Here is a 17769-nt window from a genome sequence, read left to right on the forward strand (position 1 = left end):
TTTGAGTTCATGCAGTATCAGCTCCATGCATTGAGTTCAAGGTTCCTCTTCTGACTCAGTGCCACACCCAGTGACACAAATAACTACCAAAATAAAAGATGCTTTTCTCATCCCTTTTTTTGCCTAGCTTGGTATTAGCATCATTGTGGCTTTGGTCTGAGGTTTGCTTTCACCCAGGCGTTCTTGCCAGCACCAGATTTAAACCATAAGATACTGGAGCAGAGTTAGGCCATTTGCCCCATCGAGTCTGCTCCACCATTTCATCATGGCTGATCCAATTTTCCTCTCAGCCTCAATCTACTGCTTTCTCCTCATATCCCTTAATGCCCGGACCAATCAAAAATCCTATCAGCTTCCATAGCTACCTCTGCCAAGGGATTCCACTCTCGGACTGAAGAAATTCTTTCCCATCTCTTCTAAAAGGCTGCCCCTATATTCTGAGGCTTTGACCCGAATGCTTTGTTGCTGGTGATCATAGACAAGTAAAGCATAGAAGCAGGCCCATTGGCCCGTCTAGTCCATGCTGAAACCATTTAAACTGCCTACTCCCACTGAGACGACAAAATCTGCAGATGCTGGAAATCCAAGCTACACACGCAAAATGCTGGAGGAACTCATCAGGCGACGCAGCATCTATGGAAGAGTAAACAGTCTATATTTCTGCCCCTCCCCCCTTCCACCGTTTTGTTCTAACTTCTCATCTTTTTTCCAGTTTTGATGAAGGGTCTTGGCCTAACCTGTCAACTGTTTACTCTTTTCCATAGATGCCTGGCCTGCTGAGTTTCTTCAGCATTTTGTGTGTGTTACTCCCATCGACCTCTAGTTGTCCCACCCAACCTCAGTGGAAAAACCCAATCTGTACCTCTCATAATTTTGTTTACCTCTATCAAATCTTGTCTTAAACTTCTATGTTCTAAAGAATACAGTCCTAACCTGTTCAATCTTTCCCTTTAACTCAGATCCTCCAGTCCCAGCAACATCCTTGTAAATTTTCTCTGCACTCTTTCAACCTTTTTATATCTTTCCTGTATGTAGATGACCAAAACTGCACACAGTACTCCAAATTAGGCCTAATCAGTATCTTAAACAACTTCAACATAACATCCCATCTCCTGTTGTACTCCTTTGATTTATGAAGGCCAATGTGCTAAATGTTTTCTTTACAACCCTATCAACCTGTGACACCACTTTTGATGAATTATGGATCCATATTCCCAGATCCATTTGTTCAACCACAGTCCTTAGTGCCCTGCCATTCACTGTGTAAGACCTGTGTTGGTCCTACCAAAGTGCAAAGCCTCACACTGGTCTGCATTAAATTTCATATGCCATTTTTCAGCTAATGCAGATACCTTTGCAAAACATGATCGCCTTCTTCGCTGTCCACTATATCCACAATCTTGCTGTCATCTGCAAACTTAATAACTCGATCAACCACATTATCATCTAGATCATTGATATAGATGAACAACAACAAAGGACCCTGCACCGATCCTTGTGGCACACTGCTAGTCACAGGTGTTCAGTCAGAGTGCCAATGCTCTACTTTCACTCTCTGGCTTCTCCCACAAAGCCAATTTATCACCTCATCCCGAATGCTAAGCAACTGAACCTTCTTGATCAGCTTCCTGTGCGGGACTTTGTCAAATACCGTACTAAAGGCCATGTAGACAATATCGTCTTGCCTTCATCCACTTTCCTACAGCTTTCTCAAAAAAAAACTCTCTAAGATTGGTTAGACATGACCTACCACACATGAAGCCATGCTGACTGTCTTTAATCAGTACATGTCTATTCAGGTACTTAGATGTGAAAATCTGCAAATGCTGAAAATCCAAGCAACACACACAAAATGCTGAAGAAACTCAGCAGGCCAGGCAGCATCTGTGGAAAAGAAAATACAGTCAATGATTTAGGTCGAGACCCTTAATCAGCACTCTTAATACTTATATTTCAGGTCCTTTAAAATATTTTCCAATAATTTCCCCACAGTTGATGTCAGACTCACTGGCCTATAATTTCCTGGTTTTTGTTTAGAGCCTTTTTTAAACAGCGGAACAGCATTGGCTATCCTCCAATCTTCTGATACCTTTCCAGACTCTAAAGATGTTAGCTTTGTATTCTCAAAATTTTCATTTTTGAAGGCCTCCCACTTAACAAGTACACCTTTGCCAGAGAACAGCCTGTCCCAACTCACACTTGCCAGATCATTTCCGATACCATCAAAATTGGCTTTCTCCACTTTAGAATCTCAGTCCACAGACCAGACCAACAGTATCTATTAAAAGTATTCTCCCTACCCCCAGAAATTTTCGTGTTTTATTGTTTTACAACATTGAATCACACTGGATTTAATTTTACTTTTTTGACTCTGATCAACAAAAAAAGACTCTTTGTGTCAAAGTAAAAACAGATCTCTACAAAGTGATTTAAATTAATTACACATTATAAAACACAAAATAAATGATTGCATAGGTATTCATCTGCCTTTAATGTAACACACCAAAACCATTGGTGTAGCCAATTGGATCTGTTTTTGGAGACCCGTGTGCAGTCAAGGTGTTTCAGTTGGTTGTAGTAGAAATACACCTGTATCTAGAAGGTCAAACAGCTTGTGAATTAGTATCCTGGCAAAAACGACACCACGAGGACAAAAGAATATTCCAAGCAACTCTGCGATAAACTAGTTAAAAAGAAGTCACTGATTATCCCTTGGAGTACAGTTAAGGTTGATTGTCAAGAAATCAAAAGAATATGGCACAGGTGTAAATCTGCATAGAGCAGGCTGTCCTCAAAAACTGAGTGACCGTGCAAGAAGGGGACCGATGAGGGAGACCACCAGGAGACCTGCGACAACTCTGGAGGAGTTACAAGCTTCATTGGCTGAGAAGGGAGAGACTGTGCATACGACAGTTGTTTCGCGGGTGCTTCACCAGTCACAGCTTTATGGGAGAGGCAAAGAGAAAGCAACTGTTGAAAATCTCGCATGAAATCTCAACTAGACTCTGCCAGAAGGCATGTGGGAGACCCTGCAGTCAGCTGGAAGACAGTTCTATGGCCTGATGAAACCAAGATTGAGCTTTTTGGCCATTAGGCTAAACGCTATGTTTGGTGTAAGCCAAACACCGCACATCATCAAAAACACACCATCCCTACCATGAAGCATGGTGGTGGCTGCATCATACTGTGGGGATGTTCACTGCAGCAGGTACTGGAAGGCTCTTGAAGGTGGAGGGTAAAATAAATGCAGCAAAATACAGGGAAATCCTGGACGAAAATCTGATGCAGTCCGCAAGAGAACTGTGACTTGGGAGAACATTTGTTTTTCAGCAGGACGAATACCCCAAGCATAAAGCCAAGACTATGAAGGAATGGCTTAAAAACAACAAAGTTAATGTTCTGGAGTGGCCAAGTTAGAGTCCAGACCTCAATCCAATTGAGAATTTGTGGCTGACTTGAAAAGGGCTATTCACACAAGACCCCCATGCAATCTGGCAGAGCTTGAACAGTTTTGCAAAGAAGAAAGGGGAAATATTGGAGTGTTCATATGTGCAAAGCTGACAGAGACCTATCCACACCGACGGAAGGCTGCGATTGCTGCCAGAAGTGCATCTACTGTGTTTTATATTTGTAATCAGTTTAGATCACTTTGTAGAGATCTGTTTTCACTTTGACATGAAAGAGTCCTTTCCTGTTGATCAGTGTCAAAAAAGCCAAATTAATCCACTGTGATTCAATGTTGTAAAACAATAAAACATGAAAACTTCCAAGAGGGAGGACAATACTTCTGATAAGCACTGTGTCTTTTTGCATATTGACTTTGAAACCAATGACATTGTGGTCACTGGATGCAGTGTTTCCCTGCACAAACTTATGTCACCTGCTGTCTCATTCCCTCATGGGGGATTAAGCCTCACACATTCCCTCACTGGGAATTCTACGTACTGATGAATGAAACTTTCCCAAACATTCTTGACAATTTCTATCCCAGTTTGTCCTTTTACAATGTGGGATTCCCAGTCAATATGTGGAAAGTTAAAATCAGCAACTGGCAACAGAATGCAATCTCTTTACAAATTTGTTCCTCCAAATCCCTAGGACTGTTGGGTGGTCTGCAATATAGCCTCATTAACGTGGTCAATGCTTTCTTATTTCTCAGTTCTACCCATAATTCCTCACTAGTCATCGTTCAGTCTGTCCTGTTGGAGCACTGTCGTGACATTTTTCCTGACTAGTAATGCCTCACCACCTCTTTTAATCCCTCTTGCTCAGTAGAGCTAAAACAATGGAACCTGGAATATTGAGCTGCAGTCCTGCCCCCCACCCCCAACAGCCAAGTCTCACTAATGGTTACAATGTCATGATTCCAGGCATTGATCCATTTCCTGAGCTCTTCTGCCTTTTCTTTGATGCTTCTTACATTGAAATATATGTAGCTCAGGGATCTGGTTGTACCATGCTTAACCTTTTGATTCCTGACTTTGAGGGAGGTCTTAACAGCATCTGCCTCCACAACCTCTCCATTAACTTCTGGCTCTCTGGTACCCATCCTCATGCATCTCTAGTTTAAACCCCACCACACAGCACAAGGAAACGTTCTAGCTAAGATATTAGTCCCCCTTTCAGTTCAGAGTCAAACCGACCATTCTGTGCAGGTTTTCGCAAATAAAATGATGGAGGCTTTTTATATTTCAGAAAAGCCATAGCAACTCATTTATTGTACACCAAAAAAACTGAACACAAAGAGAGCTAAAAAACCTTTCCATAATTATGTCATCACTTCAGACCAGCCTCTTGAAGAGAAACCCCAACTCACTGGTGGTTGCGAATTACGTAAATTTCCACCAATTACGTTACACTGCACCACCTTCCCTGGAAGAGAGCCCAATGATCCTGAAATCTTATGCCTGCCTTCCTTCCTACACCAACTCCTTAGCCACATGAAAACTGTATAATCTTCCTAATTCTAGCCTCACTAGTCAAGTCAAGTCACTTTTTATTGTCATTTTGACCATAACTGCTGGTACAATACACAGTAAAAACGAGACAATGTTTTTCAGGACCATGGTGCTACATGAAACAGTACAAAAACTACACTGAACTACGTAAAAACAAGACAGAAAAAAAACTACACTAGACTACAGACCTTCCCAGGACTGCATAAGGTGCACAAAACAGTGCAGGCATTACAATAAATAATAAACAATACAATAGGCACAGTAGAAGGCAGTAAGTTGGTGTCAGTCCAGCCTCTAGCACTTGGCATGGGTAGCAATCCTGAGATCACAACCCTGGAGGTCCTGCCCTTTAACTTTCGAGGTTTTGTACCACCCCAGTTCCTTTAGCATATTTCTCTATTCCAGCAGAACACTGATGTGGGGTTCTTACAGTAAAATGTTTGAGGTTTTGTACCACTCCACTTTCTCACTTTAATTAAATTGTATAAATTTTGGTGTGATACTAAATCTTCACAAGAATGATGTAAAATTGACCCTGGATGTATTTATCTGGCCTAATTCTCGAGGAGTCAGTGTATCAGCCTCACCTAGCTTCACTCATCACCTGCCACCTGTACTGTTTCCCTCCACCCCCCTCCCCCCGCCCAATGTCTTATTCTGGCTTCTTCCTTTCTACCTCCTCCTTTGGGTCTCTATGGGTGGAACTTAGAAACAGGAAGGGGTCAATAACTATACTGGGTGTTTTTTGTAGGCTACCCAACAGTAACAGGGACATCAAGGAGCAGATAGGGAGACAGATTCTGGAAAGGTGTAATAATAACAGGCTATTATGGTGGGAGATTTTGATTTCCCCAATATTGATCAGTATCTCCCTAGAGCAAGGGGTTTAAGTGAGGTAGAGTTTGTTAGGTGTGTTCAGGAAAGTTTTATAGAAATATAGAAAACCTACAGCACAATACAGGCCCTTCGGCCCACAAAGTTGTGCCAAACATGTCCCTACCTTAGAAGTTACTAGGCTTACTTATAGCCCTCTATTTTACTAAGCTCCACGTACCTATCTAAAAGTTTCTTAAAAAACTCTATTGTATCCGCCTCCACCGCCGTTTCCAGCAGCCCATTCCACGCACTTACAGCTCTCTAAGTAAAAAACTTAACCCTGACATCTCCTCTGTACCTACTGCCCAGCACCTTAAACCTATGTCCTCTTGTGGCAACCATTTCAGCCCTGGGAAAAAGCCTCAGACTATCCACACGATCAATGCCTCTCATCATCTTGTAAACCTCTATCAGGTCACCTCTTATCCTCTGTCGCTCCAAGGAGAAAAGGCTGAGTTCACTCAACCTATTCTCATAAGGCATGCTCCCCAATCCAGGCAATATCCTTGTAAATCTCTTCTGCATCCTTTCTATGGCTTCCACATCCTTCCTGTAGTGAGGCAACCAGAACTGAGCACAGTACTCCAAGTGGGGTCTGACCAGGGTCCTACATAGCTGCAACATTATCTCTCGGCTCCTAAATTCAGTTCCACAATTGATGAAGGCCAATACACCGTATGCCTTCTTAACCACAGAGTCAACTTGTGCAGCTGCTTTGAGTGTCCTGTGGACTCTGACCCCAAGATCCCTCTGATCCTCCACGCTGCCAAGAGTCTTACCATTAATGCTATATTCTGCCATCATATTTGACCTACCAAAATGAACCACTTCACACTTATCTGTATTGAACTCCATCTGCCACTTCTCAGCCCAGTGTTGCATCCTATCAATGTCCCGCTGTAACCTCTGACAGCCCTCCACACTATCAGACAACACCTCCAACCTTTGTGTCATTACCCATCCCTCCATTTCCTCATCCTGACACAATATGTAGATAAGCCTACAAGAGGAGAGTCCGTACTTGATCTGGTACTGGGAAATGAACCTGGTCAGGTGTTAGGTCTCTCAGTGGGAGAGCATTTTGAAGATAGTGATCACAATTCTATCTCCTTTACCATAGCATTGGAGAGAGATAGAAACAGACAAGCTAGGAAAGCATTTAATTGGACTAAGGGGAAATATGAAGCTATCAGACAGGAACTTGGAAGCATAAATTAGGAATAGATGTTCTCAGGGAAACATACAGCAGAAATGTGGCAAATGTTCAGGAGATATTTGCGTGGAGTTCTGCAAAGGTATGTTCTAATGAGATGGAAAGGATGTACAGGAACCATGGTGTACAGAGTGTTATGAACCCAGCCCCCTCCTTTGTGAGAATCGCAAGAGCAGCCGTTGAGAGGGGGGGGAAGTGAGAGAGAGTGAGAAACGTGAAAAATTGCATGTCCCACCAGGAATACAGAATAAGATGCCAGCAACTATTGTCTCATGGAGACCACGTGAAAAGCCCTCGGGCAAGGTGGGCTGTTTGAGAGAGAGATTGCATCATCCCAACCTGATTGACACCTGCGATCCTGTGAGGAAGTATAAAGGAGAGTCTCAGGGGGACAACCCCTCAGACGCACCCAGAAGACACGAGGGAGTGATCCCGCAGCAGCGGGAAGCCATTCTGAAGGAAACCACGTGCGTTAGATTCCAGGATTGGAATTTGTGGCTGGAATCACAGAAAACCGCTTTTAACTAACATCAAGGAGAGGAAACCAACGCTCCCCCGATTTCACGGAAGATTCATCAAGACTCGGCAAGTTCTTTCTCTTCTCCCCCCAATCTCTCTCTCGGTCGCCCCACGCAAAACCCAGCGATTTTCAAAGGGCTGAGGCCTGCAGACTTTCAGAGTGACTATTATATTTCCAACGGACAATCTATTAACCCCTAGACACCAGCAGAGCTCACTTCTTAATGATGATTATTACTATACCCGCGCTTTAGATTGAATGTTGACGATGTGCACTATTTGAATGTATGTATTAACCCTACTTTTGTGTCCCTTTATAAATAAAAACGTTTGAAAATAGTGACAACAGACTTCAACAGACCTCTGTATCTTTGCTGGTAAGTTATCCAGTTACGGGATACGTAACAAGAGACTGTTGAAAGTCTAGTCAAGAAGAAAAGAAAAGCTTACGAAAGGTTAAAAAAAAACTAGGGAATGATAGAGAATCTAGAAGGTTATAAGGCTAGCAGGAAGGAACTTAAGAGTAAAATTAGGAGAGCCAAAAGGAGCCAGGAGAAGACCTTGGCGAGCAGGATTAAAGAAAACCCCAAGGCATTCTACAAGTACTTGATGAATATTTTGCTTCAGTATTCACTATAGAATAGGATCTTGGCGATTGAGAGGATGACTTACAGCAGATTGAAAAGCTTGAGCATATGGACATTAAGAAAGAGGATGTGCTGGAGCTTTTGGAAAGCATCAAATTGGATAAGTCACCGGGACCAGACAAGATGTACTCCAGGCTACTGTGGGAGGTGAGGGAGGAGATTGCTGATCCTCAGGTGATGATCTTTGCATCATCAATGAGGATGGGAGAGGCTCCAGAGGATTGGAGGGTTGTGGATGTTGTTCCCTTATTCAGGAAAGAGAGTAGAGATAGCTCAGGAAATTATAGAGCAGTGAGTCTTACATCAGTGTTTGGTAAGTTGATGTAAAGATCCTGAGAGGCAGGATTTATGAACATTTGGAGAGGCATAATATGATTAGGAATAGTCAGCATGCCTTTACCAAAAGCAGGTTGTGCCTTACGAGCCTGATTGAATTTTTTGAGGATGTGACTAAGCACATTATGAAGGAAGAGCAGTAGATGTAGTATATATGGATTTCAGCAAGGCATTTGATAAGGTACCCCATACAAGGCTTATTGAGAAAGTAAGAAGGCATGGGATCAAAGAGGACATTGCTTTGTGGATCCAGAATTGGCTTGCCCACAGAAGGCAAATAGTGGTTGTAGTTGGGTCATATTCTGCATGGTGACCAGTGGTGTGCCTCAGGGATCTGTTCTGGGACCCCCCTTCTCTTTGTAATCTTTATAAATGACCTGGATGAGGAAGTGGAGGGATGGGTTAGGAAATTTGCTGATGACACAAAGGTTGGGGGTGTTATGGATTAGTGTGGAGGGCTGTCAGAGGTTACAACTGGACATTGATAGGATGCAAAACTGGGCTGAGAAGTGGCAGATGGAGTTCAACCCAGGTAAGTGTGAGGTGGCTCATTTTGGTAGGTCAAATATGATGGCAGAATATAGTATTAATGGTAATACTCTTGACAGAATGGGGGTTCAGATAGATCTTGGGATCTGAGTCCATTGGGCACTCATAGCTGCTGTGGAGGTTGACTGTGTGGTTAAGAAAGCATACAGTGCATTGGCCTTTATCAATCGTGGGATTGACTTCAGGAGCCAAGAGTTAATGTTGCAGCTATATAGGACCCTGGTCAGACCCCACTTGGAGTTCCTCACTACAGGAAGGATGTGGAAACTGTAAGACGGGTGCACAGGAGATTTACAAGGATGTTGCCTGGATTGGGGAGCATGACTTATGAGAATAGGTTGAGTGAACTCGGCCTTTTTTCCTTGGAGCGACGGAAGATGAGAGGTGACCTGATAGAGGTGTATAAGATGATGAAAGTCATTGATTGTGTGGATAGTTAGAGGCTTTTTCTCCAGGGCTGAAATGGCTAACATGAGAGGGCACAGTTTTAAGGTGCTTGGAAGTAGGTACGGGGAAGATGTCAGGGGTAGGTTTTTTACACAGAGTGGTGAGTGCGTGGAATGGGCTGCTGGTGGAGGCGGATATGATAGGATCTTTTAAGGACATGGAGGTACATGTAGGACATGTAGGTACATGGAGCTTAGAAAAATAGAGGACGATGGGTAACCCCAGGTAATTTCTAAGGTAGGGACATGTTCGGCACAATCTGTATTGTGCTGTAGGTTTTCTATGTTTCTTTCAGGCTCTGATGAAAGGTCTCAGCCCGAAATGTCGATTGTTCATTTCTCTGCATAGATAGTGCCTGACCTGTTGAGTTCCTCCAGCATCTTGTCTGTGTTGCTCTGGTTTTCCAGCATCTGCAGAATCTCTGGTGTTTAAAATTTCCCATTGAACCTGTACCTCACGGTACCTGTGCATGTGATGATAAACTCGACTGAGTGCAGGACAGGACCGATGGGATATTTCTGACAACTTTTCAGCCCCATCAGGAGGAAATATAAAAACCAATGTATAAAGCAACAGGGGACCAGATCAGGACATGACTGGTTGGTGAAGGAAGGAGGTATCTGTTTTTGTCTCCTGCACTATGGGTAGACTGTCCACTGGTCCTGCTAACTAGCCAATTGCACAAGGGTTCCGTTGGGAATCTGGCAAGAGGATTTTTCCAGCATTGCCTCACCAATGAAGGGAATCTTGTTCTCCCAGCACTTTGAGTGTGTTGCCGTAGTTCCAATTAATCAGCCTCACTGATACACCAAGGCAAGTGTAAGTGGGTCTGGAAACTCTGTTGATTGAAAGTTGGACACAAGTGGTACAGTTGGAACATGGTTTTGCAGGATGTAGCTAATTTGCTTCCACAGTATTTGACTTTTGATCGCAATCTCTAATTTTCTTTCTCAGACAGGAGACTATAAAGCAGCTGCTCAGTAACATGTTTGATGGTGAGAAGAATGAATCTGTGATTGTAAACGGGATCCAGGTGCTGCTGACACTGCTGGAAACACGTAGACCCCGGTATGTGTGTTAATATCAAAAGGCACTGAAATCAGTGTTTTCATTGCTGTCACGATTTTGATAGATCACATTCTGTTTGAAGGCAGAGGTCGGTGGATATTGGTAGTATCCTACATCACAGGAACTTGAGAAGTAAATGTACAAAATTATGACTTTGGCCATAAAAAATGATATCAATCATGCTTGTGTTGGATCCGGAGATGATGATATCCAGAAAATTCTTTGGAAGTCAAGAATGAAGCTTGTGACAGCCATTTTGTTTGATGTTCATAACAAAAAAAGTAACAGTAAAGCTATTATGTTCACCTCCTCCCTCAGGGCCCCAAAGAACCCTTCCAGGTGAGGCAACACTTCACCTGCGAATCTGTTGGGGTTGTCTGCTGTGTCTGGTGCTCTCAATGGTGCTTATCTACATTGGTGAGACCCGTCATAAATAAATAGGGAACCAGTTTGTTGAGTACCTCAGACAAAAGCAGAACTTCCCTGTGGCCAAACGTTTTAATTCTGATTCCCATTCCTGTTCCAACATGTTGGCCCATGGCTGCCTCTTCTGCTATGATGAGGCCACCCTCAGGGTAGATGTCAATACCTTATATTCCATCTGGGTAGCCTCCAATCTGATGGCATGAATATCAATTTCTCCTTCTGATTTAAAAAATCAATCGCTCCCCTCTTTTTCTATTCTGCACTCTGGCCTCGTACCTCTCTTCACCTGCTGATCATCTCTCCCTGCTGGTCTTCCTCCTTCCCTTTCTCCCATGTCCACTCTCCTTTTCCATCAGATTCCTTCCTGTCCAGCCCTTTACCTTCCCCGCCCACCTGGCTTCACTTATCACCTTACGGCTATCTTTCTTCCTCTCGCCCTACCATTTTTATTCTTGCATCTTCCTCTTTCCTCACCATCCCTGCAGAAGGGTCTCGGCCCAAAACATAGACTGTTTATTCATTTCCGTAGATGCTGCCTGATTTGCTGAGTTCCTCCAAAGTTTTGTTTGTGTAGCTTTGGATTTCCAGCAATTGCAGGCTTTCTTGTGTTTATAGCAAAGTTATTGTTTATTGACTTCAATACTATAATTCCAAGCGGACTCATCATGAGGCTGTGGACCCTGCTACTGGATCTTTGACTTTCTGACCAGCAGACCACAATCAGTACCCCTTTCATGATTATTCTAAACACTGCTGCACAAGATTGTGTCCTCGGCCCCTTCTCTACTCCCTGTACACTCATAAATGCGTGGCCAGATTCTGCTCCAGCTCCACCTACAGGTTTGCAGATGATACCAGTGTAGCTGGTGAAATCTCAAATAGCACATGCACCTGTCTACATCAAAGTTGTTGAGCTTGAGAGTTTCAGGTCCCATGCTGTGAACATCACCAATAGCATCTCCAGGTCCAACCACATTGATATCATGGCCATTAAACCTCACCAAGGCTTCTACTTCCTCAAGGGGCTAAAGCAATTTAGTATGAAATTTATCAACTCTTACCAGTTTTTAATCAATGCACCACAGAAAGCATTCTTGCTAGATGCATAGTGACTCTATATAACTGCTCTGCATATGACCGCAAGAGACTGCAGGGAGTTGTGGATATTGTTCAACACATCACAGAAACCGGTCTGCCCTCTATGGACTATATGTATCCCTGCTTCAGTAAAGCAACCAGGAAAATCAGAGACTCCACCCACCTTACACATTCTCTCCTCTCCTTTTGCATCTTCTCAGGCTGAAGGTGCAAAAACCTGAAGCCCCAAGGACAGCTTGCATCCCGTTATCACTAGACTGCTGAATGTCTCTTCAGTACAAAAAGATGGACTTTTGACATCACAGTCTACCTCGTTATAATCTTGTACTTTATCATTTACCCTCACTGCACTTTTTTTTGATGTTCATAACAAAAAAAGTAACAGTAAAGCTATTATGTTCACCTCCTCCCTCAGGGCCCCAAAGAACCCTTCCAGGTGAGGCAACACCTATTCAGTTTATTCTGCATTGTTTTACTTTATTTTAGCTCAATGTACCGTGTAATGATTTGACCTGTATAAATAATATGCAAGGCAAAGTCTTCACTGTATCCCAAATATCTGGTATGGGAACATGAGTCTTCAGTTTTTTTGGTCCAGAGCTTACAATGCTAGTAACTGAGCTAAGTGAACTAGAAAAATGATTATCACTGGTGGGAAGATGTTGCCCAGTTGGCAAAGTTTCATCATCCTAAGGTCTAATAAAGTATACACTCAAATCAACAAGCTTGGTTTGTATTGTGGATGGAGGAGCAAGTCCACGGCCGAGTCTCCTACGGTGGGTGATTCACTTTATTACAGAATGCCCAGTGCCTTTCCACCTTCTTCAAAGAGCACACAAAGAGTGTGCAGCACAGTAGTGTAACAGATTGTGTAATGCTCTACAGCACCAGTGATTGTGATCAGTGGTCCCACAGGGGTGTTTTGTACATTCCCCCCCCCCGGACTGCATCAGTTTCCTCTGGCTGATCTAGTTTCTTGCCACATTCCAAAAACATGCATATCAGGGTGAGTAAGTTTTGGGAATGCTATGTTGGAGCAGGAAGTGTGCCTCCAGCACATCCTCGGACTGTGTTGGTCGTTGACACAAATGATACATTCACCATTTGTTTCAATGTGCAGCTGCAAGAAAGTCTGTGAACCTTTTGCATTTGCCTGGTTTTCTGCATTAATTAGTCATAAAATGTGTCCTGATCGTCATCTAAGTCACAATAATAGACAAACACAATCTGCCTAAACTAATAACATATTGGTGTATTTTTCAGTTGTATTTTTCATGCCTTTATTAGACTCATTGTTTAATTACTCTCAGTCCAGGCTGGAAAAAGTATGTACACCCTGTATTTTATAACTGGCAGAATCTCCTTTAGCAGCAAAACCTCCACCAAAGGTTTCCTGTAACTGCTGATCAGAGCTCCACAATGGTGAGGAAGAATTTTAGACCATTCCTCCATACAAATCTGTTTCATTTCATCAATATTTCTGGGATACCCTCGTGAACAGCCCTCTTCAGGTCATGGCATAGCATCTCGATTGGGTTAAGATCTGGACTCTTGACTTGACCATTTCAAAATGCAAATTTTCTTTGTTGATCTACTCTTGTGTTTCAGATCATTGTTTTGTTACATCATCCAACTTCTATTCAGCTTCGGGGGACAGACCACAACCCTGTAAAATATCGTGGTACAATTTTGAATTCATTGCTCCCTTAACAATTGCAAGCTGTCCAGCCCTGAGCAGCCCAAAACCATGATACTACTTCCACTGTGCTTCACAGTTGAGATGAAGTTTTGGTGTTGGTGTGCAGTGCCTTTTTCCTCCAAGCATAACGGTGTGCATTTCTGCCAAAAAAATTCAACTTTTGTGTTGTCTGTCCACAGACCATTGTCCCAGAAGCATTGTGGAACATCCATGTGGCCTTTTACAAGCTTCAGACGTGCAGCAATGTTTTTTGTTTGGAGAGCAGTGATTTCCTCCATGGTGTCCATCCATGATGAACATCACTCTTGTTCAGTGCTTTTCTTATAGTGGGCACGTAGACAGAGTGTTCTAGAGATTTCTGCATGTCTTCTGCTGTTACTATTGGGCTCTTTTTCACCCCCTTCAGCATTGCACCTTGTGGTCTTGGTGTGATCTTTGCAGGATGACCACTCCTAGGGAATGTAGCAACTGAATTTCTATTACGGTGGACTAATGAACACTCGGGTCCTTAGAAATGCTTTGTAGCCTTTTCCAGCTTCATACACCTCTACAATTCTTCTTCTGAGTTCCTCTGAAAGTTGCTTTGATCGAGGCATGGTGGACATAAAGAGATCTTTCTTCAGAAGAGCAGGCTGACTTTGTGTGTCTTTTATAGGGCAAGGCACCTCTAGAACCCATATTTCCAATCTCATCTGATTGATTGGAACACCTGACTCCAAATAGCTTTTGTACAAGGCATTACCCTAGGGGCTCACATCCTTTTTTGAACCTAGACTGTGATTGTTTAAATGGCGTACTCAGTATTGAAGAGACGAAGTACAATTGTTTGTGTCTTAGTAGTTTAGGTACCTTGCATTTGTCTATTATTGTGACCTAGATGAAGATCAGATCACGTTTTATGAGTAAATAATACAGAAAACCAGGTAACTGCAAAGGGTTCACAGACTTTTTCTAGCAACTGTACAAAGAAAACTAATCTCTAATCCACTTGTCTGGATGAGCATAGTTCCAATAACACCTAGGAAGCTCAGTGCCAAACAGGATAAATTAGCCTGTTTGAATTATTCTCCATCCACCACCCAGGCATTCATCCCATCTACTGGCTGTAATGTACAATGTCTAAACAATGCCCTGCAGTCACTCACCTCAGCTCCTCCAACACCTTCCAAACATGTGACCCCTGTCTCCAATAAGGTCACGATCAGTAGGCACATGGGAACATCACCAACAAGTTCACATTATCCCCATTTTAAAATATGTCACTGTGGCGACCCACTTCCTAGCGCACTCGAACCGGCTCACAAATAGCCAGCGCGCCGGCACAAAGGCCAGTCCCAAAAGGGCGCCAGGTCTGCTTCACCAACAAAGGGAAAAGCCCGCACGGGACTGTGAATACGTGCCCCTTAGAGCATCCGCGCGCGGGACAGGACTGTGAATATATGCCCCCTACAGCATCCACACCCGGGGAGGGCGGGATCATGGAGGCTTTAAAGCGAGGCCGCGAAGTTCGAATAAAATCTTTTTTTAACTGTAGTTTACCGACTCCGTGATTTTATTTCAGCGCTGCGTGTAGCACACCGCTAAATCACCATATATTTATCGTCACTCTATCTAACTCTTGGCACACCTAGCCAAAATCCAACACCATGGTAAAAGTACCTTCACCAGAAGAAGTTACAGTGTTTCAGGAAGATGGTCCATCTCTATTTTCTTTCATGTAATTGCAGCTGAGCAATAAATGCTAGTCTTGACATTGATGTCCAGATGTGAACAATGAGAAGATGGGGTAATAAAGACTTTTTGTCTTAGCAATTTACCTATTCATGCATAAGCTGCTGGAAGTTTTTCACATTAAAGTGAGTGAAAACTTATGCGTTTTTGATTTATGTGCAGTTTATTTAGTGATGCCATTCCCTTCCTGTCGCCGCCCCAGCAACCATACCGTCATCATGTGCTGTGTTGTATGGCGTGGGTGATCACGGTATATGAACATGATTGTTCTTGGCAAATTTTTCTGCAAAAGTGGTTTGCCATTGCCTTCGCTCTGGGCAAGTGTCTTTACAAGATCAATGACCACAGCCATTATCAGTACTCTTCAGAGATTGTCAACTTGGGGTCAGCAATCTCATAAACAGGATTTGTGATACCCATCACCTATTTCAGATGACCCTGATCGGGGGCTAAGCGGGTCCTACACCTTACCCAAAGGTGACCTGCAAGCTAGTGGAGGGAAGAAATGTCTTATACCTCCTTTGGTAGAGGCGTACCTCCACCCTGCCACCGCAGCAACCCGCAACCTTGACTAGCCCTAGCAACTTATAATAACCAGTTAACCTACCCGGTACATCTTTGGACTGTGGAAGGAAACCAGAGGGTTCCAGGAAAACCCATGCATTCCAGGGGGATGACGTACAGAGGAGATTCCTTACAGAACAGCGCAGGAATTGAACTTGGAACTGTAGTACGACTAAGTTGTAATAACTAACTACTATGCTACCATTGCAGCCAATGACCTCATTTGTTCATTGTTCAAAAGTTTGACTGGTCAAAGGAAGAGAGCAAAGTTTTGTAGGGCTGGGTCCCTGTTCATTGTTCTGGTAGTGTTTAGGTAGAGATGGATTTTAGGGGAATAGAGAATGGGTGGAGATTTGAGTTGAAGGTACAAAATTCAATCAGCTACAGAGTTGTAGATCATTTTGTAGGGCTATGCATACTTCCCGTTTCTTATTCTGGTATAGTATTGATATTGGGTAATCTTCTGTACAGAATATGCTCTTGAATCCTCAAGAGTCCATTTCATAAATCTGCAGAGTTGCGTGGTGGTAGCAGAAAGTATGAGGTTTTTGTGGTGAAAGTGAAGTGGGAGAATTTAACCACGGACTAGTTAACTGTTTAAAAAGTACAGCAGAGAAAGAGTTAACATTGTAATGTGATGTTACTTTTTGTGGAGGAAATTTCAAGTTATGGTTTTAATGTTTTCGAGCAAATGGGAAGTGATTCGCCTCAATTGATCCAAGCCAGCAACTTTAGATTTGACCACATTACTTTCTAACTATTTGACCACAATTCAGCACATCATCAGAACCAGCCTACCCTCTATGCATTCTGTCCATACGGCAGTAAGGTGGCCAGTATAATCAAAGACTGTACCCACCCCTGGCATTCTTCCATTGGGCACATGATACAAAAACCTGAAAGTATATACCACCAGGCTTAAAGATAGCTTCCATCCCTCTGTTATAAGACAGTTGAACAGACCTGTTGAACAATAAGATAGATGCTTAACCTCACAATGTATCTCGTTATGATTTTGCTCTTTATCATTTACCTGCTCAGCACTTTTCAGTATATTTTACACTTTATTCTGTATTGTTATTCTACCTCAATACACTGTAATGATTTGATCTGTGTAAACACTGTATCTTGGTACGTGTGACAATAGTAGGCCATTACCAACAACTGGCATTAACTTTTGAACATGGTTAGGGATGCCTGCATTGCTAATGACACCAGCAGTCTATAAATGAATAAAAATAAAACAGCTAGTTAGATGCACAGATCAAATTGCTTTAAATCTGAAATAATTTCAATACATTTCTTTCTTCTAGTCCCCTTCCATTCATTCCCCTGCCTCTGTACCTGTTTAGAACTGTTTCTGTCTCCAACTTTTTACAAATGCACTGAAAGCGTATTGACCTGAAACAAGTACTCTCTCCTCCTCCAAGATGCTATCTGACCTGCTTGAGCGTTTTCAGTGAACAAACTGCTCTTCGGTTGATGCAGTGCAGAATCTCTTTCTAATAAAGAGAACTCCATCTTGAATTACTTGGAAATTTTTGACTAGGTCAGTCCTCTTGGCGCCTCTGAATTTGGACTCTCAGTCTTCAGCAGTTATAAATCTCGGCACGTTTTTGTAAAGTCCACCTGAAGTGT

The 17769-nt window shown here is 42.9% G+C and overlaps 1 protein-coding gene across 2 annotated transcripts in view; it reads left to right on the forward strand.

Annotated features, from left to right (window-relative positions):
• The window catches only part of LOC132383261 (serine/threonine-protein phosphatase 6 regulatory subunit 3-like), a 212668-nt gene that overhangs the window by 98849 nt on the left and 96050 nt on the right, over window positions 1-17769 (forward strand). For both annotated transcript variants that reach the window (XM_059954219.1, XM_059954220.1), the window contains exon 7: window positions 10500-10613. In XM_059954219.1, coding sequence (XP_059810202.1) covers window positions 10500-10613 — 114 coding nt within the window. The remainder of the gene's footprint in view (window positions 1-10499; window positions 10614-17769) is intronic.

The sequence above is a fragment of the Hypanus sabinus genome, chromosome 29 (genome assembly GCF_030144855.1).
Source record: "Hypanus sabinus isolate sHypSab1 chromosome 29, sHypSab1.hap1, whole genome shotgun sequence".
Classification (NCBI taxonomy): domain Eukaryota; kingdom Metazoa; phylum Chordata; class Chondrichthyes; order Myliobatiformes; family Dasyatidae; genus Hypanus; species Hypanus sabinus.